The sequence below is a fragment of the Talpa europaea genome (assembly GCF_964194135.1).
Source record: "Talpa europaea genome assembly, chromosome: 9".
Taxonomy (NCBI): domain Eukaryota; kingdom Metazoa; phylum Chordata; class Mammalia; order Eulipotyphla; family Talpidae; genus Talpa; species Talpa europaea.
Genome location: NC_140076.1, coordinates 114,719,892 through 114,742,318, shown reverse-complemented (window position 1 = coordinate 114,742,318; position 22,427 = coordinate 114,719,892). Strand labels below are relative to the sequence as shown.

The window sequence follows — 22,427 nt, the reverse complement described above, 5'->3', positions numbered from 1 at the left end:
AAGTGTCCTGAAGATTTTATAAGGTATTTGACAGGCTTCATATCCCCTAGGCTCCCCTACTTTCATCCTCAATTCTTTAAGATTCCTACACAGATTCCCTCCATCACCCACAGATATAACCCAGCAGATTAACTGTCCCTCCTTCAAGCTTCCTATTTTGTGACCACTCACAGCTTTTCCTTGGGGGGGGGTTCTAACTTTCATCTCCTCAGGTGAATTTCATTTTCTTCCATTTTTGGCTATTTCATCACCTTTGATTTCTGAGCCACTGTAGGTTGGACAGAAAGATTGGGGGAGGAGGGCCTCCCCGGTGGCGCAGCAGTGGAGCGTTGGGTTGCGAAGCTGCCCGCAGCCTCTGCAGCGCTGGTTCGATCCCCGGTGGCCACGGGGCGCAGGTCCCACATGGCGTGCAGACCTCTCCTGCTGCGCCCGCCGCTCCCCTCAGCAGTGTATTTCGTCAGTCTGCCTGTTCTGTTCCCTGCTCTGGTGAATTCTCTCACCTTCCCGCACCTCTGACTGTACCCAGTGCTTGTATAAATAAATAAATCTTTAAAAAAGATTGGGGGAGGGAAGGAGAGGGAGAGAGGAAAAAGTCAGTACATAACTTCACCTAGGTAAAAATGGTATAGGGGTCAACTGACAAGTGTGTGTGTGTGTGTGTGTGTGTGTGTGTGTGTGCGTGTAAGAGTAACCAGAGGAACCCAACCTAACTGATCCATGAACAAGGGTACCTATCTTAATCTGGCCCCTCAAACTCGAAGTTTCCTGATTTTCTGCTTATATTCTAACCCTTCCTCTAACGGGAGGGAGAGGATGCAGCCCTCCACTCTTACTCCCTCCCCCAATTTAGAGTAGGTGAAATCAGAAAATTACTCAATAATGAGGTAAAATGAAAGACCAAAATATGTCTGACCCCCCACCCCCCAGCTATTTCTTTTGGGCGATCTATCTGGTCCTTATATATTACAATAAAACCTAGAGTGGCTGTGATTATTAAACAGGCACACTGCACGGTGTTGCACGCTGCACGGTGTTGCACGCTGCACGGTGTTGCACGCTGCACGGTGTTGCACACCCGCTGAGTCCATGCTCCTGAAATGTCCCTCCCCGGGGGCCTTCGCCCGCCGCCAACAGCCTCGGACACTCGCATCACTGAGCCGGTTTCCTCATCGACAGCTAGAACAAGAGGCGGTGGAACGAACGGTCTCCACGAATTCCCTCACTGTCTGCCAGTCCCCCCAGACGCGCCCGCAGCCGCCTCCCGGGGGCCGGGCCGGCTCCGCAGCGCCCGCGGGGCCGGGAGCCCGGGCTGCTCCGCGGGCCGCCGGCCGCGCTCTCCCCGCGCCATTGGCGGCCCGGACCCGCCCCTCCCCGCGGCCGGCCAATGGCGGCGCCGGAGCGGGCCAGCTCCCGCCCCCCGGTGATTGGCAGCCCGGCGCCCCGCCCCCGCCGGCGGCCGGGCCGGCGCCGCCCTCAGTCCCGGGCGGCGGGCGGGGCGCGGGGCCGCGGGCTCGCGGGGGGCGGGCGCGGGGCGCGGCTCCGGGGCGGCGGGCATGGAGACGGTGCGGGCGCAGCGGCTGCAGCCGGGCGTGGGCGCCGGCGGGAGGGGCACGCTGCGGGCGCTGCGGCCCGGGGTGACCGGAGCCGCGGCGGCCCCCGCCACACCCCCGGGGGCGCCCCCGCCGGCCCCCCCGCCCCCCGCGCCGCCGCCGCCCCTGCTGCTGTCGGGGGCCCCCGGGCTGGCGCTGCCCCCCGGCGCGGCCGGCAGCCCCGCGGTGCTGCGGGAGGCGGTGGAGGCGGTGGTGCGGAGCTTCGCCAAGCACACGCAGGGCTACGGCCGAGGTGAGTGCGCGCCGGGCCCGGCCTGCGCCGCCCGCGCCCGCTGCATTTCCTTTTGGGGAGCTGCCCCCGCGAGCCCCCCGCGGAGCCCGGCGCGCTCCGGCCCGGCCCGGCCCGGCCCGGCCCCCTCCCGGGCGGGGGCCCCATCCGCAGCCCCCGCCCGGCGCCGCGCGGCTGTCGGGGGCGCGGCCCCATTGTGTGGCGCCCCCCGTCCTCGCGGATCCCCGACTCCTCTCCCCCCCTCCCAGCAGCCTTTCCTCGGTGGCACCCCGGGCCCCAGAGCACTGGCCCCTGGACGTGGGCGCCTCAGTTATTTTCTTAATTTAAAGCTGGAGGTGTTCAGTGCAGCCTCAGCTGCGCCGGGGGGTGGGGGCGCCTCCACCAGTCACTGGGAGTTCTTGGGCCTCTAAACCTGGGCCCCTGCCACTGAGCCCGCACCGGCTCCCCGAGGCTGAGCCCCTCACTCTGGGGTCCTTTCCAGTGGGGAGCCTCGCAGCGCAGGCCTCTCAGGCTGGCGGGCTCTGTTTTCCTGGCCCTTGCCAGGAACTGAGGATAAATCCCAGGCTGGGCTCTCAGTGTTAAATTATGTGGACACCAGCCAGGCAGAAGCCCAACTTCCATTTGAAATCCTTATCTTAAAAATGCCCCATTTCTAGGGTTTCTGAGAAGGGGGAGGTGAGGACTTTCTTTGTTGTTTTGTTGGGCCAGCGCACTGAGCTTGAGCTCCAGGTTTTTAGTGTAAGAAGGAATATATAATATATAGCAAGGCGTGTGGGGTACAGAGTTTAGGTGCAGAATTTCCTTTTTAAATTAGTTAACTTGAGGAACACTGGTTCACGGCACTGTACGTGAGGAGGAACAGGTTCACGCCTCCTCAGATGTGCGTCCCCACATCCCACTCACGATCCAGAATTTCTGAGACACCAGTTCTCTCTGCTTGGTCAGGAGCTGCTTGATTTGGAGGTTACAGTGTCTTTCTGGTTTAACAGTAATAGAAATTGGTAGAGCTTTCTCTATACACAGTAATGATTTTTTTTCCCCTTCCTGATAAAAATGTAGTGAAGACTACACACCAGCTTTGGCGTTAGAATCTGGATTAAATTCCATAGTAAATCTCTGTCACTTGCCATTGATGTATCTGGGGCAGGGACTCAACCTGGCTGAGCTTCAGTTTCCTTAAAGGTTATGAGACACTGCGCCTGACACATCATATGTACTTGAAAACGATGAGTGTTAACCTCAAACTTTTTGGCTCATATTTCCTTGGGGAAAACATACTTCATACATAGTCTCCACCGTTTAATACTATGGTGTTAACCCAAAGATTCCTATGAGTACAGATTTTTTGATATCCCTTTGCTATATGTGCCCAGTGATACGTTTACCACCAGTTTCCCTTTGTTCTTCAATACTTTGTTGTTGTTTTTTTTTAAGATTTATTTATTTATGCATGCAAGAACTGGGGCACAAGCCAGAGATGTGGGGGGGGGGTTGAGAGGATTTACCAGAGACAGAGTAGGGCACAGAACAGGCAGACTGATCGAAGTACACTGCTCAGGGGAGCAGCGGGCGAGTCAGGAGAGGTCTGCTGCACCATGTGGGTTGCTCCCTGGTCTGGGATGGAATTGGTGCTGCAGTGGCTGCGGACAGCCTCATAGGTTTCATCTTAACCCTTTGTGCCGCCAGGGAGGCCCTGTTCTTCAACACTTTGAACCCCTACCATGGGACAGGTACACTGCTAGGTGTTAGAAATACAAATGCATATGGTTCAGATCATGAAGAAATATAGTTGTTTTTCTAGCTCAATTCCTAGACTTAGCAAAGTACATGATGGAAATGCCACCGTCTGTTGTCCCAATGCCACAGGTTTCTTTATGCTGAGACCAAGGGAAGGTCTTTGCCGTAAGCTGTAGGAGTAGCCAGGAGTGATCATCCTAAATCTGAACCCTACACCTGAGAAACTTACAGGCATTTATTAAAAGCGTAGCAGAATGAATCCTTTTTCTTGTCTGTGCTACCTGGAGAGTCTCTGGGTTGCCTTCTAAACTGAGCATCCTATAAAAACTTTATCATTTCTGTAAGAAGGACGTAGGAGCAAGGGTATTGTACTGACAAATTTAGAAAGGCTTCAGATTCTGCAGTGATTTTCTCCTCCAACCTCCCTACCTCCCACCACAGTCCTTTTTATTCTTGAGTTTCTCATTTCCAGTCTGGGTGTTCAGCCAGTGCTTTGGGAAAGTTTGGCAGGTAGTTCAGCTTCAGGCAAGCAGAGTCTCTGCTGATTTGGCTCAGAAGTCCTTCGCCACATGGAATCACTTATTCTGCTTCGATTAATAGGCAAAGCTGCCATTGGCATGTACCCACACATCCTTGTGACTGATGGCATAGTACTTGGGGGCTGGCTCTATTCCCCTGAATATAATTTACTGTGGTCTTTGCCGGGACCATTCCCAGATTCAGCAGCGTTTTACTGAATCATCTTGAGTTCACATCCTTCCTGACTATTCCGGATTCATCTTTTCCAGTCATAGTCCTTAGATTTACCTTCATTCCTGTAGAATTTAAACATTTATACAAAATAACATATTTCACCTGTTTGTCCCATTTCTTCTCCCTCCCCTCCCCGAGAGACACATAGAACTCAGTAGCCTGTAGGATCTTAATCAGTTCATAGCACATAGGATTTGCAATCAGAGAACTTGGTCCTATCAAATCCTGGCTCTATGATCTTGGATAAATTGCTTAATCTTTCTAGGCTTCACCTGTTTCATTCCTTCATTTATCAGATACTTACTGATCACCAGATGCAGTCAGTGGTGAACAAGACAGATACACAGTCCCTGCCTTCATGGAGCTCACAGCCCACTTTTCAGAGCATGTATGAGGATTCATGGTGCAATACGGCAGGACAGTGAAATAGGAAGAGGGTTGGCTTTGGAGGCTGGCTCTGCCACTGTGGCCTGTACCTTAGCATGTTAACTTTTTTTTTTTTTTTAAGATTTATTTATTTATTTATGCAATCACTGGGTACAGTCAGAAGCGCAGGAGGGTGAGAGAATTCACCAGATCTAGAGCGGAGAGCAGAGCAGGCAGACTGACGAAGTACGCTGCTGAGGGGAGCAGCGGGCAGCAGGAGAGGTCTGCGCACCATGTGGGACCCTCGCCTGGCAGCCAGGGATCAAACCAGCACTGCAGAGGCTGTGGGCAGCTTTGCAACCCAGCGCTCAACTGCTCTGCCACCAGGGAGGCCCTGTTCACTTTTTTTTAAATATTTATTTATGCATATAAGAACTGGGGTACAGGCCAGAGGTGTGGTGTGTGTGTGAGAGGATTCACCAGAGACAGAGTGGGGAACAGAACAGGCAGATTGACAGAAATACACAGCTGAGGGGAGCAGCAGGTGAGACAGGAGAGGTCTGCTGTGCCATGTGGGTAGCTCCCTGGCTGGGGATCAAACCTGTGCTGCAGAGGCTGCGGATTGCTTCATAGATTGCATCTGAACCCCTTGCACCACCAGGGAGGCCCCAACTTGTTCACTTTTTTGTAAAACAGGTATTATAATACCTATCCTGATGGTTTTATGTGAATTAAATGAGTTAATGAATGTAAAGCACATAGAACATAGGACTCAAGTGGTTACTATTGTTATGCTTTGAAATGCCCAGGATAGGTATTGTTAGCGGCACCATCTCCTTTGCCCCGCTCCCCCCTGGCATATAAACCCCTTTTTCTAATGTTGGACCTTAGCAGCCTTTAAATTGCCATGATGGATGGAATGACGAAGTCATTTTCCTTGCTCTGCAGCTTCTGCTTTGCCCTCTTCAAACCTATTTTTTCTTCTTTTTTTTTTTTTTGATGATTTTTTTCCCTTTGTATCACAATACTGTCACATGATTAGAAAATTTGCCTGGTTACTCTGCTAGATTGAGCAAATGAATCTTGTGCAGTATTTTCTGCTTAGTTGTTCCTTTCCCTCAGAATAACAGACAGCGTCTTTGCCCGTGGCTATGGAGTTAAAAGGATTGGCTGCAGTATCTTCATTTTTTAGGAATGTTGGATTAGACCCCGGTATTCATTTCCTGTGACTGCTCTAACAGTTATCACAAACTTGGTGGCTTAAGACAATAGAAATTTATTCTTTCTTTGTTCTGGAGGCCAGAGTTCAAAGTCAGTATCAGTGGCCAGAGCAGGCGTTGACAGGTGTGTGCTCCCTCCACTTGGCTTGCCTCTTCCAGGTGGGCCAGCATCCTGGCCCGACTGCATCACACCAGCCTGTCCTGGTCACAGGGCCTCCTCTTCTGTGTTTCACCGCATCTCCCTCTGCATCCCTGAGGACGCTTGTGAATGCAGTTAGGGCCCACCGGGCTAACCTCTCCATCTCAAGATCTTTGTCTTAATCACTTCTGCAGTTTTTACCATATAAGGTAACATTCACAGGTTCCAGGGAAGAGGACATGATATCTTGGCAGGGGCCATTAATTAGCCTATTCTAGGCCTCTCCCAAAGCCACTATCCCTTTGCAATGCCTCTTTTCCAGGAGTCTGTGCACTCTGGGTTATTCAGGGGTATTTTCTACAAATTGAAATAGGAAATGTCAGATGAAAAAAATTTTTTTTTTTAATAGAGGCATGCTTTTATTTATTTGTTTGCTGGTTTGTTTGTTTGTTTGTTTATACATGCACTGGGTACAGTCAGAAGCGCGGGAGGGTGAGAGAATTCACCAGAGCCAGAGCGGGGAGCAGAGCAGGCAGAAGGACCGAAGGACACTGCTGAGGGGAGCAGCGGGCGGCAGGAGAGGTCTGCGCGCCATGTGGGACCCTCCTCCGGTGGCCGGGGAGCAGCCGGGGATCGAACCGGCGCCGCAGAGGCCGCGGGCAGCTTCGCAACCCAGCGCTCAACCGCTGCGCCACCGGGGAGGCCCCAGATGAAAAATTTTTAATCAGCTTCCCTTCTTCCATAATAATGTAAATTAAGTGAAGCCAGCCTGTTCTAGCCATCCTGTATGGTCAGGGAGCGCCTCCTCCCCTCCCAGTTTCAGTATATATTTATTATCTATTTATCCATGCTCCCTCCACAAAATTATATTTACTCTTATGATATAAAACATTTACTCTAGTTTCATGTTTTGTTTTAATGTTATTACTGTCATCCCACTTAGATATTTATCTAATATTTTATCTCCAAGGGCAAAAATAAAAACATTCTTTTTTTGTAGTTATTCGACATCGTGGTATAAGTGCTTGAATGTTCCTCATTATCTTAGTCTTTGTTGTCCCTTTTAACCCAGTATTCTGTCAGCGACTTTCAAATGGCAATCCCCACTGTCGGATGTGTAGGTCTCAGTCATTGCTACTTCCCACCTCACTGTTCTTTAACCATGCTGGTGTAAACCATTATATCCATGGTTACACATATGAATAATCAAGTGCACATACAATTTCCCTAGGTTTTACACTCAACCATGAACTGGACCTTGAACCTGGGTTAAGATTTCCAAATTGGAAAAAACATTGGCATCAGGATCTCTACCTTCAAGCCCCAACTCTTCACCTGAGCTGAACTAGATGATCTCTGAACTCCCTTTTGGCTCTTAAAAATCCCTTTTGGCTCTAAAACTGAATCAGTGTATGAGAATTTTCAAATGCAGATCACAGCTCATTGCTGTTTTCCCGACCACACTGTCCATTTTCCCATTTCATACCCACATTTCTGAAATAAGACTCCCTATTTCCTTCGGCTTTGAGTCATCATTGAAAAGTAGCCCTGCACTCTGTGCCAAGAGGAATTTAACTGGCTCAAGAATGGACTTACGTGCTTCAATAGGACCTTCCCCATTCTAGTGGGCTCCTCCCCTTCCCTTTATTTCAATATTCTCCCTGTTGTTTGCATGCCAGGAGAGCTGTCACCCAGCCCATTGTGCCAAATTGTCTCAAAGAGGGAAATTGGGTTGAGAAAACCTCAGTGGAAAGAACAAAGATGGCTAAGCTTTCTAGGCAGCAGTGACCTTTGAAAAGCCCCTGCCAAAATTAAGGGTGGGAAAGAGAGAGTTTCTTCTTCTGCTGTCTTTTAATGGAGAAATGATGTTCTAAAAAGTCAGTTAAATATAGGGGACTAGATAAGAACTTACACTGCTTCTCAGACTCTGCCTGGTACAAGGACTGCATGCTTCAGTTACAGGCAGGTGAGAAACTGTTAGTGCTGGCCACTTGGTTTTGAACACCTTGCTGTGTAGGCAATGTGTGTTATTTACCTCTGCATTTCAATGCCTACACTTGAGCTCTGCACCAATTAAATGCTCAGTTTTTTGTTAACATGTGTGTGGCAGCCATGAAAATGTGCTACCTCCTGCTGCAGGGAGCATAACTGGCAGCTCTCCCCTTTGGTCCATGTAGGCACTGAGGCCACACATCCTTCAGGCTGCTCCTAGCCAGTGACTGGGCATAGCAGAGCTACTAACTGAGGAACCATCCGAGGGAGATGTGGGCTTCCTCTGGCTGGAGAACTGCAGGCTCTCCTGTCCAAACCTCCTTCCTTCCCCCTCTCCTTCCACCAGTGTCAGATCTCCAACACACTCTCCCTTCTCCTACTTTGTCCTCAGTGACGCTTTGCTTATTTGTCCCATCTCAGGGGCTTCTCCTTGGCCGACCTGAACTAACACGACATAGAAGGATGCATGAGTCCTTGTTGTAGTCATGTTGGAAGGCACAGGAGAATGTGTGTGATAATTTATTATTATGAGTTAAATGTCTTTAGCTAAATACATTTGAAATGCTTGCAACTCTAGAGTCAGAATTATTTTTTTTTAAAGATTTATTTATTTATTTGTACAAGCACTGGGTACAGTCAGAAGCGCGGGAGGGTGAGAGAATTCACCAGAGCCAGAGCGGGGAACAGAACAGGCAGACTGACGAAATACACTGCTGAGGGGAGCAGCAGGCGCAGCAGGAGAGGTCTGTTGCGCCATGTGGGACCCTCGCTGGTGGCCGGGGATCGTAGCTCTGTAGCTGCAGAGGCTGCGGGTTGCCTCGCAGCCCAGAGCTGCACCACCAGGGGAGGCCCCAGAGTTATTCTTTCTAAAGGTAAACTGATCTTATTTCTCCTTCTGTTTAAAACCCTTCAGTGGTTTCTCATTGTTCATGGAGTAAGGACAATAAATACTCTACCATGGCCTGTAAGACGGGCTTGGTCTGACCTCTGGTTCCAGTCACCCCACGTTACGCTTTCCCCCCGTCTTTTCTAGTCACACTAGTCTATTTGCAAGTTCCCGCAGCGGTAGGGCCCTGGCACACACCCTCCTTGTGCGCAGAGCAGTCTCCTCTCATCTTTTTGCCCAATGAATTCCTACTTATTTCAGCTTAAACATCGCTTGTCAGGATAGTTTTCTTTGACCATCTTAACTAGTTCAGATGCTCCTACATTTCCCACCATGTACTACTCCTTTATAATACTTACACAGTTGCAATTTTTTATTAGTATGAGATTATTTGGTTAAATTACCTTTCCCCTTCAGGAGACTGTAAGCTACACAAGGAAAGGGAACATGATTTTGCCCACTGCTGTAGCCTGGCACCCACCAGTACCCTACAGAGTAGGTACTTGATATATATTTGTGGAATGTATGAGCCCAACATTGGGATTAAGGAAAATTGTTCTGGAGTACAATATTGGCTCTGGAGTTTGGTTTTACCTTTTAACTAATAAATTAGTTGGTTCCTGATTCATGGATGCTGGCAGAAGTCAAGAGACTTCTGGGTCAGAGACAAAGGACTGTATTACTCACAGCACAGCACGTAGCGTGCTTGTTTGCATGGGTTCCCAGGGCCTCCCAAGCCTGAAGTGGAGGACGCAGGCCACTGGCTGCACTGCAGGAGAGAAACTGATCTTGGGAAACTTCCATTTTACAGCAAGCAATAACAAGCTCAGTCTTTGTCCCAGACATCACGTCATCTCTCAGGTTTCTTGCTGCAAACACAACCCTGAGAAATGGCTCAAGTAAAGAGCAGTCAGGGCCTTGAAATCTTGAGGAATCCAGCAAGATAGAAAGAAATATAAGAGATGTGTGGAGGAGTATCTCTCAATATATATTCCTCCAAAATCATTTATGCCTCGGAAAAGCCTCGGAAGAGAGATGTGCACTCCCCGCTGTCCCTTTTTTTCTTGTATTTTACACATAGTATTGTAGGATGAAAAGGGAATTTGGCTATAGGTTTGCACACCAGAAGCACAGGCTTGAGAATGGTGATTAGGGCCATATTGCCTTGAATAGCAATATTGCATCATAGTTAAGAGCATTGACTGCCTGGGTTTGAATTCTTGCTCTGCTGCTTTCTATCTGTTACATCCTTGGGCAAGGTGTTTAACCCATACGTACCTCATTTCTCTCACCTGTAAAATGGGGATTTTTTACAAGTACTTCTCATAGGCTTGTTGTGATTAAGTGGGTAAAGAGTTTAGAGAATGCCCGACATCCAGTGAGCGCTCAGTAAACGTCAGAGCTTATTTTCCTGTGGTGGTTATAGCCGAGCCAAGCTGACGAGTCATGGACTCTCTACCTTCACTACATCAGGCAGTGATAATGGGCTGCTGGCGTTGGAAACTTGGCCTCTGGTATTTAAGGTATTCTCCTTTGGTGTCTAGAACTAATCAAAATATGAACCAGAGAGGTGGGGGGACCACACTATGGTCTTCCTAGGCCAGTGGCCTTAATCACACTCTAGGTTCATTCATTTAAACACTTTCAAATGGTGACAGGCGCCGAGGACGGTGGACTCCTAATGTGGGTGCAGGTGCTGTATCTTCAGTACAGATATATATTGAATGCAGCACAACGTGGAGATGTTCTCACTGCTAAACTGAACTACTTCTCTCTTTGTAGTGAATGTGGTGGAGGCACTTCAGGAATTCTGGCAGATGAAACAGTCCCGTGGGGCTGACTTGAAGAATGGGGCCCTAGTAGTTTATGAAATGGTTCCCTCCAACAGCCCTCCCTACGTCTGCTATGTCACCCTGCCGGGGGGAAGTTGCTTTGGGAGCTTCCAGGTAAGCATTGTGAGTCGGCAGGAGCAAAGAGAAATACTTTATAGTGTGGTAATAAAGACTTTCTCCGTCATTTTGCCCGTTTAGTCTCTCTCTGAAATCACGTATTTGAGGACCTAACCCTATTCTAGGAAAATCATTCTGATAAGCATCTGAGGCGCAATAGACCCTGCCTCCCCCCCACACACACACATACACACACAAACATAGCATACTTTTCTTTCAGCCTGCAAAAACACACCCATTTTGAATTTGAGCAGTTATGAATATGTCTGTACCTAGCACATCAGACTACCAGCTCCTAATCCACACTCTGATCTGGCTTTCCAACTTTCTACCATCTCATGTGGAGGTTACAGAGGTAATATTCCTCATCTCAGTTCTTTTTCCTCAGCAGTTACTGAAGAAAGCAATGTTTAGATTTTCTGAGAGATCAAAGGGGAGGTGCTATGACTGGTAGAAATCATACTCAGATCTAAGAGTTAGAAGATTCAAATCCTCATTTCACTGCCTGCCTGAAGGGCAATTCAGAAAACTTCTCTGGGCCTCAGTTTCTCCTATAATATGAAGGTGATAGGTTAAATTATCTCCAAAGTCTTTTTTAGTATTAGCATTCTACATTTATATGAAATTCCTGTCATAATAAATGATGATGAAAAGAGTGGTTGCTATTATAGAGTGATGAGAAATTTGACTAGTGTGAATAGTATCATCAAAGGTGGATATTTTACATTGCAAATAGGAAGGCAGCCTTCTGCCTTCTGAAATGTCAACTTAGACTTTAAATAGGAATTTAGAGAATAGACACTGTCATTTTGTTTTACATATAGATGGTTTGTATAACCCTTAAAGTCACAACCTCCACTTAAATGCTTCTGTAGCACCTTGAACTTCCCTAATCACTTCTCTCACCACAACACATGGTCATTGATTTTCATTCTCCTAGGTGCTCCACGGAGGCAGAGATGAGATGGTGTCTGTCTTCTTTCTTGTTCAGTTTTTTTTTTTTTTTAAGATTTATTTATTTATTTATTTATACAAGCACTGGGTACAGTCAGAAGCGCGGGAGGGTGAGAGAATTCACCAGAGCCAGAGCGGGGAGCTGAGCAGGCAGAAGGACCGAAGGACACTGCTGAGGGGAGCAGCGGGCGGCAGGAGAGGTCTGCACGCCATGTGGGACCCTCCTCCGGTGGCCAGGGAGCAGCCGGGGATCGAACTGGCGCTGCAGAGGCTGCGGGCAGCTTCGCAACCCAGCGCTCAACCGCTGTGCCACCGGGGAGGTCCTTGTTCAGTTTTTTTAAAAAAAATTTCTCACTCAGTTTTATTTTTTTTAAGATTTATTTATTTATTTATACATACAAGAGCTGAGGTGTAGGCCAGAGGTGCAGGGGGCATGGTGAGAGGATTCACCAAAGACAGAGTGGGGAGCAGAACAAGTGGATCTACTGAAATCCACTGCTGAGGGGAGCAGCCGGGAGACAGGAGAGGTCTGCTGCGTCTTGTTCAGTTTTAAATCCCTACCCCCAACTCAGTGCCCAGCACAGAGCAGGCACCTAATAAACGTACCACATTAATGAGCCACTGCAGCTCTGCTCTTGACTCAAACAGAAATAACCCTAAGGAAGAAGCTTCACTTCAAAACAGATGACTGTATTTTTTTTCCCTGAGAACTCCAGTCATTTCAAAGAAGTAAATATGTATGCCCGGGATGACTAATGTTTATGTTTTCTTTTCTAGAGAATAAGATCTTTCTTTCCTTCTCCTGTTTCATTATATTGTTTACTAAGGATTTGATGATTGTTTGATGATATTCATAACTAGATCATTCTGTTATTTCCTTAAACAGAATGTTTCAGTGAAATTATCTGTTTTATCTATTCAGTAAAATAGCTTGTATTTTTTATATCCACTTTGGCAGATGAAATTCTCCTGGTACTTTTCTTCATAGATGACTTTTCAGACATAGCATCTACAGTAGAGTGGGCAGCAGGCTAAAAAATAGAGAGCAAGGTAGAAACGGAAAAATTGAAGAAGCAAGACTGAGTCAGTGTACCAAGCTCCACATGCTTACTCAGCCCTGTCAGCAAAGGAAACTGAGAATTATTGATATTAAGGAAGGCTAGGTAGCAGATACTTCTTGGTTTACTCCTATAAACTGCAACATCACTTTCCTTCCTCTAATCCTAATCCTAACTATAAAGGCGCAGGGGCCTCGGAGCCAGCCAGTGAAGATGGTTTATAAAGGAATACCGGGGTGCCTAGGGCTCTGAAGTGGGGTGACTTAAGACTTATGAAAATCAGGCTTGTTCTGTTACCTATGTTGGGTACAATGTAAAAACAAAACATGAATTAATTTTTAATTTTTTTCTTACTTTCCTTATGTCAGTTTTCCTTTTTCCCTTGCATTCCACTGGGGGGTGGGTGTGGGGAAGAGACTATAAATTCCTTCTTCAGACCTTGGACTGTTCAGGGTCAGCTCCTTGACTCACTACATTATTGGAGAGATTGCCTTGTCATAACTAAAAGTGAAGTCCAAGAATCTCAGAAGGATGCTTCTGATAGAGACGATAGGCCCCCTCTGCAGAAGCATTTTAGACACAGCTTTGTTTTAATCTTACATTTTCAAGAGGGATGAAAAAAACCTTGTCTGTCTACAGAACAAGAAAACAAGATATAAATCTTTACAGGCTGGCCGGAATCTGGCTTTGAGTAATTAATTCTGTTGACAGTTTAAACAGGGGTATTTTCCACATCCACTGATTATATGCTGACTTCAGCAGCCTTCCCCATTCTGCATTCAAGCTGGTATGAAGTACAGCCATTTCCAGTTCCTTAATGACTTCAGGATGTTGGATCAAAATTAGGTTTCCAAATGCCTCAACTATTTTACAATAAAAATTTTGGAGAGCGTGTTGAACAAACTGATGTATCCAAAGAGTGTCCAAGTGTTTTCTATCCCAAGTGTTTCCCTCCCACTGTTCCTTCCTGTACTCAAACATACACACACATTCTCTCTCTCTCTCCCCTGACTAGTTTTGCCCCACAAAAGCTGAAGCCCGGCGGAGCGCTGCAAAGATTGCACTAATGAACTCTGTGTTTAATGAACATCCTTCCCGAAGAATCACTGATGAGTTCATTGAGAAGAGTGTCTCTGAGGCCCTGGCATCTTTCAATGTAAGTTGGAGTTGGAAGGAAGGAGAGGGGGATGGGGGAGCTGGCTGGCTGGGCAGTCTTGTAACTTACTGGAGACAGAGCACATTCTTGTGTTCTTTCCAGACTATATCTCTGTTCTGTTTACTCCCTGTCATTCTTTTGTGTTACATGCTCTGTCTCAGTCTCTAATTACGTATGTGTGTTATATGTTTGTTGATATTTTGTCTCTCTCATTGTCTCTCTTTAATTCAAGATTTATCCAACTTTAGAGATAGTCCAAAATAAAAAGTGAGCTTGAATTTTGCAGTTTTCAAATTTGGCTTAAGACTCTGTCCCTCCTTCCTTCATCTTCTTCTTTTTTTTTTGTAATTGTTTGTATTGTCACTTGTCTCCTGCCCCATTGACTTCATCTTATGAATAAAGAACACTTTTATAATACAATGTCTTGCCTTTTTCCTTTCTAGAAAGGGGGGACTGTTTCTCATATTCAGTGATTATCTGCTGACTTTTGCAGCCTTCTTATTTACTCTCTAAAAAGAACATATGTTCTTTCAAATGATGATTATGACGATGATGACGACCACAGCTAACCCTAACTGCATGATTACCCTGTGCCAGGGATTGTTTTAGGGATTTATATGTATTTAATTTCATCCTCACAACCTCACAAGTTTATGAGGTTAAGTACTGTTGTTATCCCGATTTTTACAGATGAGGAAGCTAAACTGGAAGTTTTATCTAAAGTGAGATAGCTAGTAAGTAGAGCCAAGACTAGAACCCAAGCCAATTTATGGGCTTTTCTAGCTCAGAGGTACATCTTAGACCTTAACACTGCTTTCTTCCTCCCTCGCCACAAATTCATTGTTAGGGTGATAAAGTCAGAACAATTTTCTTTTTCTGATAACTTTGCATTTAGTTATCATGTAATTACAAATACTAAACTGCTTCAGTTACCACTTTTGTGCATTAGTGTTGAACACCTTAAACCATAAATTGACTACTTTCTACTACCTAGGACCCATCTGTTTTACTCCTATTATTCTTAGTCTCAGCCAACAGTATCTTCGAGGAATAAAAGCAATTTCATATTTGTGAAAATCAATTAAAACTAAGAAAGTACACTTGTCACTCCTAAGTCACCTAACATATTATAAAATGAAACATTCATTGGATTATAGAAAGCAGTGGTTATGGACATGGGCTCTGATTTCATTGTTTTGAAAATATGGTTCTACTGGCTATGTAACTGAGCAAATTACTTAATCTAAGTCTCATTTTCTTGTCTGTAAAGTAGGATACAATTATATCTATCACACAGAATTACTAGATAAAAGTATATTCAAGCGCTTAGCACATGCCATCTGTTTAGATCCCTTTGGATGCAAGTAGTAGAGAATCTCACTTCAAATTAACTTCAGGGAATAAGTAAAGGAAGGAAATTTACTATCTCACGTGTCAGGAAGCCCAGAAGTAGAACAGATTTCAGGGCTGTTTGACTGCGGATCAACGATGTCATCATCTACTGGCCCAAATTCTCTCCAGACTCAGTAGCCTCTAGATACTGGCTTTGTCCTGATATGCTCCCCTTAGGGTACCAGATGACCACAGAATTCCAGACATTAAATACAGATGTAAGTACACCCAGAGACAGGCAGGGACCATCTTTTCGAGAGTAAGGAGTCTTCTCAGACGCCCTCCAGCAGACCTTGCTTCAACCTCCTAGTGCCCAGAATTCCAACCTTAAAATCAAAGATTAGGATTTACCAACTGGAGTTGGGATAAAATCACTCTTCCCTGAGCACATGGGATGATCACTAGAACAAGATAAGGATTCTATATACTAGAAAGAAGAGGACAGATGTTGAGTAGGTCACTGGCAGTGTCTACTCCAAAATTTTTTTTTTAAGATTTATTTTTATTTATTTATGCATAGAAGAACTGGGGTATACGCCAGGATTTACCAGAGGCAGAGTAGGGAGCAGAACAGGTGGGTCTACTGAAATCCACTGCTGATGAGAGCAGTGGGGAGACAGGAGAGGTCTGCTGTGCCATGTGGGTCAGCTCCCTGGCCAGGGATCGAACTCATGCTCCAGTGGCTGGTAAATAGCTTGATAGCGCTGCGACTTAACCCCTGCGCCACCAGGGGTTAAATGTTGAAGAAACAAACTATTATTCTCATGCCACTGTTCCTCTTTAACCTAGAAAATTGTGAATTTAATGTATTCCTCTTTAAATTCCCAGTGTAATATCCACTTTCCAGAATAACTCATTTTGGTCATAGCCATTGGTAAAGAGTGATGTCTACATTCTTTGCATTTGCTCTTTAAAAGTTCTGAATCTGACATATTATGCTATGTCTTTTGACAAATCACCTAGTTTCTGTGGGTCTGAGTTTCCTCATTTGTTAAATAAGTAGGTTGAATTAAATGAACTCTAATTCCTTTCTAATTATAGTCAAACGTTCCTACCACTTATAAAGTACTCTGTGATTAAAAGTTTATTGAATAAATGGAGCTTGTTTCTGTTAGGTGTGGCTGTGTCATATGAGTGGGACTCCCAAATGATGGGTCATGCCCCCCTGGTGTACTCCAGCAGGTTACAGACATGCTGCATACTGATGCCTTCAGCCTCGGGACTGAGCAAGGTTTGGGGCAGATGTATTCCTTTGCCCCATAGTATGCCGGCTGCCAGAAGCCGCCTCTGTATACCGAATTGCCGGTATAGATATGATCATTATTTTCTATGTGTCATATCATGGAAACATTTGCAGGTGCAGAATAAGGTGTGATATTGAATAACTATAGACAAAATGAAAAGATTGCTTGCTTCAGAGCCCTAAATCCTAATAGTGAAGACTCCTTCCCTCCTTACCCCCTCTCGCTTTTCACTTCTAAATCCAAATTTTGCCATCTTTGCTTCACCACAAAGATTAATTTTGTGTGTCATAGTTGTTCTCATGAGCCACAAAACAATATGGATTGATCTTGAGCAGTTTTTTTTTCTTTTTTTTTTGTGTAGAAGAACTGGGGTGTAGGCCAGAGGTGTGGGGTTGGGGTGGGGGTGAGACGATTCACCAGAGACAGAGTGGGAACAGGCAGATTTTCTCGAGCACACTGCTAAGGGGAGCAGCAGACAAGACTCTGCTGCACCATGTGGGTCAGCTCTCTGGCCCGGGACTGAACTCAGTCCATAGCAGTGATAGTGCTGAGACTTTAACCCTTAGGCCACCAGGGAGGCCTTGATCTTGAGTAGTTCTGATTTCTTGTTAATTCTAGCACAGTGAAAACAAGTAATAGTAAGCTAGCACTAATGGTATACTTACTAATTTCTTGACTTTATATGAGGTGATACACACACAGTATAGCCCCATGAAAGTGCCCATGTGAACCTGAATTTAGACATAACTTTATGTGTTTCTGACCTCTATCCCTTTCTCAAAAAGAACAGAATAAAGTTCTTATTTTAAGAGGCTGGGGGGAGGAGGAGGAGAAGAAATTCGAGTCCCTCTGTTCCTAGTGGCCTTCTGGCCTTATTTCCATAGATCATCTTGAGATAAAGGTCAGAATAAACTAGAAGTCTCATCTGGCCCCAGGATCTGGAACTATCCCCAATAATGTTAAATAACCACCAAATAGCACCAGACTGAAGCCAGTACCAGAGTGGATTTGAATTGTGTAGCTGGATACCAGATTCAGTATAATAATGCACCCACAATTTATATGATTGAAAATTTTAGACTACATTTATGCCTTTCTAATTGCTAAACTATTTATTTAATTCTCAAAATAATGCTATAAAGTAGATGTATGATTATTCCCATTTTACAGATGAAATTGAGGAACTGAGGTGAAGCCTCACAAAACTAACAGGCGCTCCCTTCCATGCTCTTAACTTCTCCTCTGTATGATTTTCGCACACCTTGGGCTTGTAGATGGGGCAGTGTATCAGGTAGGACAGTGTATTTTAGTTCTACCCCTGCAAGGTTGTGTGACTAATAGAAGACAAAATTGGCAAATGTATCGGAAACCAAACTGCTACCCAGAATTTGCCATGCTTATGGCTCCCATATTCTGCCTTTAAAATACATTTGCCTGGTTGTCCTCTATGCTAACCCAGTTCTGCATACTGAATTCGCTCTTCTGTTGTAGCCAAACCAGGACTCTTCTATGACTCAGTGCTCCCCCTGTGTAAGACACGGAAAATCAGATTCACCTTTCTCTATGCTCCAAGTTAAAATGCCTGATGATCTTGGAGTTCACAGGTCTCTGCTGACCAGCAGAACAGCCATACACAGCTGTTGAGCACTTGAAATGTGGTTAGTGTGAAATGAAATGTGCCATAAGTGTGAAAGAGATACCAGCTTTCAACAACTTAGTGTAAGAAAAAGAATGCAAAGTTGTTCATTATTACTTTTCATACTAATTACAGCTGAAAGAATATTTTGAATATATTAGGTTAAAATATGCTATTAATTAATTTTACTATTTATTTTTAGTTTAATGTGGCAACTAGAAAATTTAAAATTAAACACATGGCTTGTGTTATATTTCTACTGGATAGTGCTTTCTGAAGTGATAATCCTTATTGAAAATCTATTTGTCTTTTCCTTCTCTCTGTTACTAGGGAAACAGGGAGGAAGCTGATAACCCAAATACTGGGATTGGTGCCTTCCGATTCATGCTGGAATCCAATAAGGGCAAGTCAATGTTGGAGTTCCAGGTACTATTCCACCTCTGTCCGCAGCTCCTTGTGCCATGGGTCAGCCTGCTGATACCTACATATGCCTCCTATAAATCCCTAACTCATTGGCACTGCATTGGAAAGGAAGGAAGAAGGTTGTCAGAATATTTTTCAAACTATAAATTCCTTTCTTCCCTGAATGGCATGTCAGAATTGGTATATGAGATGCTTCCACAAACATATTTTGTACAAGGCTTGTTCCCCTGTAATCTGATGTAGCCTCCCCGTACAAAATCACTGTCCTGGCATGTCCAATCTTCTTCCAGGAGCTAATGACAGTTTTTCAACTGCTGCACTGGAATGGCAGCCTTAAGGCCATGAGGGAAAGACAGTGCTCTCGGCAGGTAAGAGATCCTATGGGCGAGGGGAGTCTGGTGGTAGCTGCTATGTTACAAATAAGCAGGAGATGGTTATCAGGTTGTGAATGTTGAAAACCCTTTTCACCGGAAAGTGCCCTTTTCACTCCTCTTTAAATCATAACTGTGATTCTTTTGCCTGATACACGAGTAAGTTTTCCCTGATAATCAGGGAAAACAGGGACCTCAGGGCTGACTTGAGTTAGGACTCCAAAGCCAAAAGTTCCTGGTCCCAGCCGGGTCAGTGTGGTATGAACCTTACCTCATCAGTGACTGACGCGTTGCCCTTCCACTCTAGGAAGTGCTGGCCCATTACTCCCACCGCGCCTTGGACGATGATATTCGCCACCAAATGGCACTGGACTGGGTGAGCCGGGAGCAGAGCGTGCCAGGGGCACTGTCTCGAGAGCTGGCCTCGACTGAGCAGGAGCTAGACGAAGCCCGGCTGGCAGGCAAGGAGCTGCGCTTCCATAAGGAGAAGAAAGATATTCTCGTGCTGGCTGCTGGGCAGTTGGGCAATATGCATCCATCCAACTGCTAAGCACACACCACACACTCCCGCTCCTCTCCAAATCCTTTTTTATACATCCTTTCTAAGACTTAGTATGATTTCTGTACATACTTTCTCAATTTTATACTTTAAAAAACCATATATATGTATAAATTCTATACCTGGATTCCTATTTGTTAAGAGATCCCGTTTCTTACTTCTAGTTTTTGAACATAGCTTTATTTGAAACATCTCCACTGCACTGTACCAGGAGAGCAGATTATCTTTGGGGTTTTGTTGGCTCTTATACTCCCAGTAACTCTGTATAGGCATTTCAGTAGCACAAAACGACTGACTAAGGGTTCATGGTTCTTCTTTAAAAATAATAGGATGCTTGAATGGGGACAATGTGAGAATGCCCCACTCTTACTCCTGCTTTCTCAGCTCAAACAGGGTAAAAATAAGCCTTTGGCTTTGGATTTTCTTGATCTGGGCCTGCTCAGTACACGGTTGTTCCTCCAGTATCTAAGTATGTCCTCACCTACACCACGCCCTGCCCACCACTACTTTCTCCTTCTTTGCCTCCAAGTGGTACTTCATTTTAAGATTCCCTTACTTTATTATTTGGAAGTGGAGATCCAGTTTCTTGTTTTAAAAAATCATTGCTGAGAAACTGCCCAGGAACAGGGAAGCACTGTAAACCAAATTCCTGGGGGTTTATCACCTAAGTTGCTTCTGGGGCATAGATACCAGCTGTACCCTACACCACAGAAGGGGTCAGGGTTGAAGTTGCTTATCTTTCAATATTCCCTTTTCACGCCTCCTCCCCTGCTAAAGCAGCGTGGTAAGCCCTGTATTTAGACCCGCCTGCCTGCAGAGGTTGGTGGAAGGTGGAACATATTTTTCACCTTCACCCCTCCCATCATTTTACTCTTTGTAAACAAGATCTGTTCCTATTTGGTGAGAGCCAAGTTTCTCTCACTCCCAAGAAGCTGCTGCTGTTTACTACCTTAGATGTACATACCTTAGAGTCCATTTGTTTTCTCTGTTTTTCCTCTTCCTTCACATTGATTATTAAGAGGATGAGTTGATCAGGAAAATTAGATGAGACTTTGGCATCTGCCACTTCCTAATTGCAATCTGGGAAAACTGCAGGAGAGGAAAGAAAACCAATGATCAGCTATTTATGTTTTTAATACAGTTGTCTTCCCCAGCCTCTCTCCTGGGTGAAATAGGAGGAAATCATGTGAAATATAGCTAAAGCATTCCTCCTTGGGAGAATGTTTTGTAGGTTTCTACAAAAAATTTATTTTCCCCCTTTTTTCTGAAATCTCCTTTATAGTATATAGTGCTCAGTGCACTTTCTAAACTGATTTTGGGAAGTTTAATGCTCCTGCTAGGAGACTTTGTTTACTTATATACTTTGCTTCTAGAACTAGGTTAGGAAACAGGCCACAATTTGCTTTTGGATCAGATAGGGACAAGATGAAACTCAGCATTCTTGATTTTGAAATGATCTTGGTGACCAGCACATGTGAGAGGTAAGGAATCTAATAACAATTGTGTTAATGCTTGTAAGGGCTTTCATGAATTCTCCAAGCCCCCACTCTATATTCCGAAGCACACGTAGAGTTGAAGTAGAGGCTCCTCCGTTAAATAGTAGGTGTGTGTGTGTCTATTCAGTTTTTATTGATGTTTATAATTCGGAAGTCACAAATCCTCATTTTTCCTGTATTCCTTTCTCTGGGACATGTTAAGGGGTGTGAGTTGTGGGAAGAACTTTTCCTTGCACCTTCTGGATTTATTATGTTTTCTCAAATACCAACAAGTAAGATCCCAAAGAACTTGAGAAAAATTGTTTCCTGATCTGTCCACTTTTGGTGCTAAAGATTTTACACATCTTTTTAGTACTTTCTATGTATTTTATATTGTAAATTTTATACAATTAAAAATAGACTTTTGTCTGGAAAGCAAGATTGACTCTTTCTTGAGGCCAGTGTATCAGAGGAGCTTGAAAATGATCCTTTCTTGTACATATATTCTGGAAAAGAACTTTTATTAGAATTTTTTGGATGACAGAAATAAGATTGTACTGCTGGAGTAAGGCATTCTGCCTTCTTTTCCCTGGGCATTTGAGGAGCCTGGATTTTGTCCTTTGCCCTTTCTCCTTAAGCTCTATCCATTTCTCCCGGCAATCCCACGCACTATGGTGGATCAAACTCTTCCCAGACACACAATTCTCAAATCTGTTTTTTCACCCCAATCTGTTTTGAATTTTTCGTCTATATTGCCACATATTGGACATCACCACCCAAATATGACACAAGCTCTTTGCTCACATGTCCAAAATAAAACCCTTTCATCCATAGGTGCTCCTGTTTGACTCCCAAATCCTGTTGTTAGAATTATTTACGACCCAATCATCTAACCAAAAACTCAGATCTATCAACTATTCCCTAATGTCATCTAATCAATCATTTACTGTGGAGTTTAGCTCCTATAAAACTTCCTAATTGTTTTGTCCATATCTACTGCTGTGATTCAGTTCTTTATGGTCTCAAAACTGAAACACTGCAGTAGCATCCTCACTAGTCTGTCTTCACTCTTAATATTCTCCAGTCAGATTTCTTTCAAAAATATTTATGACATAACAATCCCTTGCTGAAACCATCACTTAGCTAATCTTACCTTAGCAGCATCTCCCAAAGTTTTGTATATGAACCCTTGTTATTATCTGAGATGATTTTAGGTGGCAGATGGGCAAGCATTTTTTATTTTTACTAGGTTATGGTTTTATCTGAATGGTAGAAAAA

The 22,427-nt window shown here is 44.9% G+C and overlaps 1 protein-coding gene across 1 annotated transcript; it reads left to right on the top strand.

The window, feature by feature from the left end:
* Nucleotides 1-1,553: 1,553 nt before the first annotated feature.
* LIX1L (limb and CNS expressed 1 like) lies at nucleotides 1,554-19,665 on the top strand (the record flags this gene model as incomplete). The annotated part of the gene is made up of 6 exons (XM_084242851.1): nucleotides 1,554-1,842; nucleotides 10,715-10,878; nucleotides 13,909-14,049; nucleotides 18,652-18,747; nucleotides 19,035-19,112; nucleotides 19,423-19,665. 6 exons carry the CDS (start codon nucleotides 1,554-1,556, stop codon nucleotides 19,663-19,665), a joined length of 1,011 nt encoding a protein of 336 aa, XP_084098977.1.
* Between the last annotated feature and the right edge of the window lie 2,762 nt (nucleotides 19,666-22,427).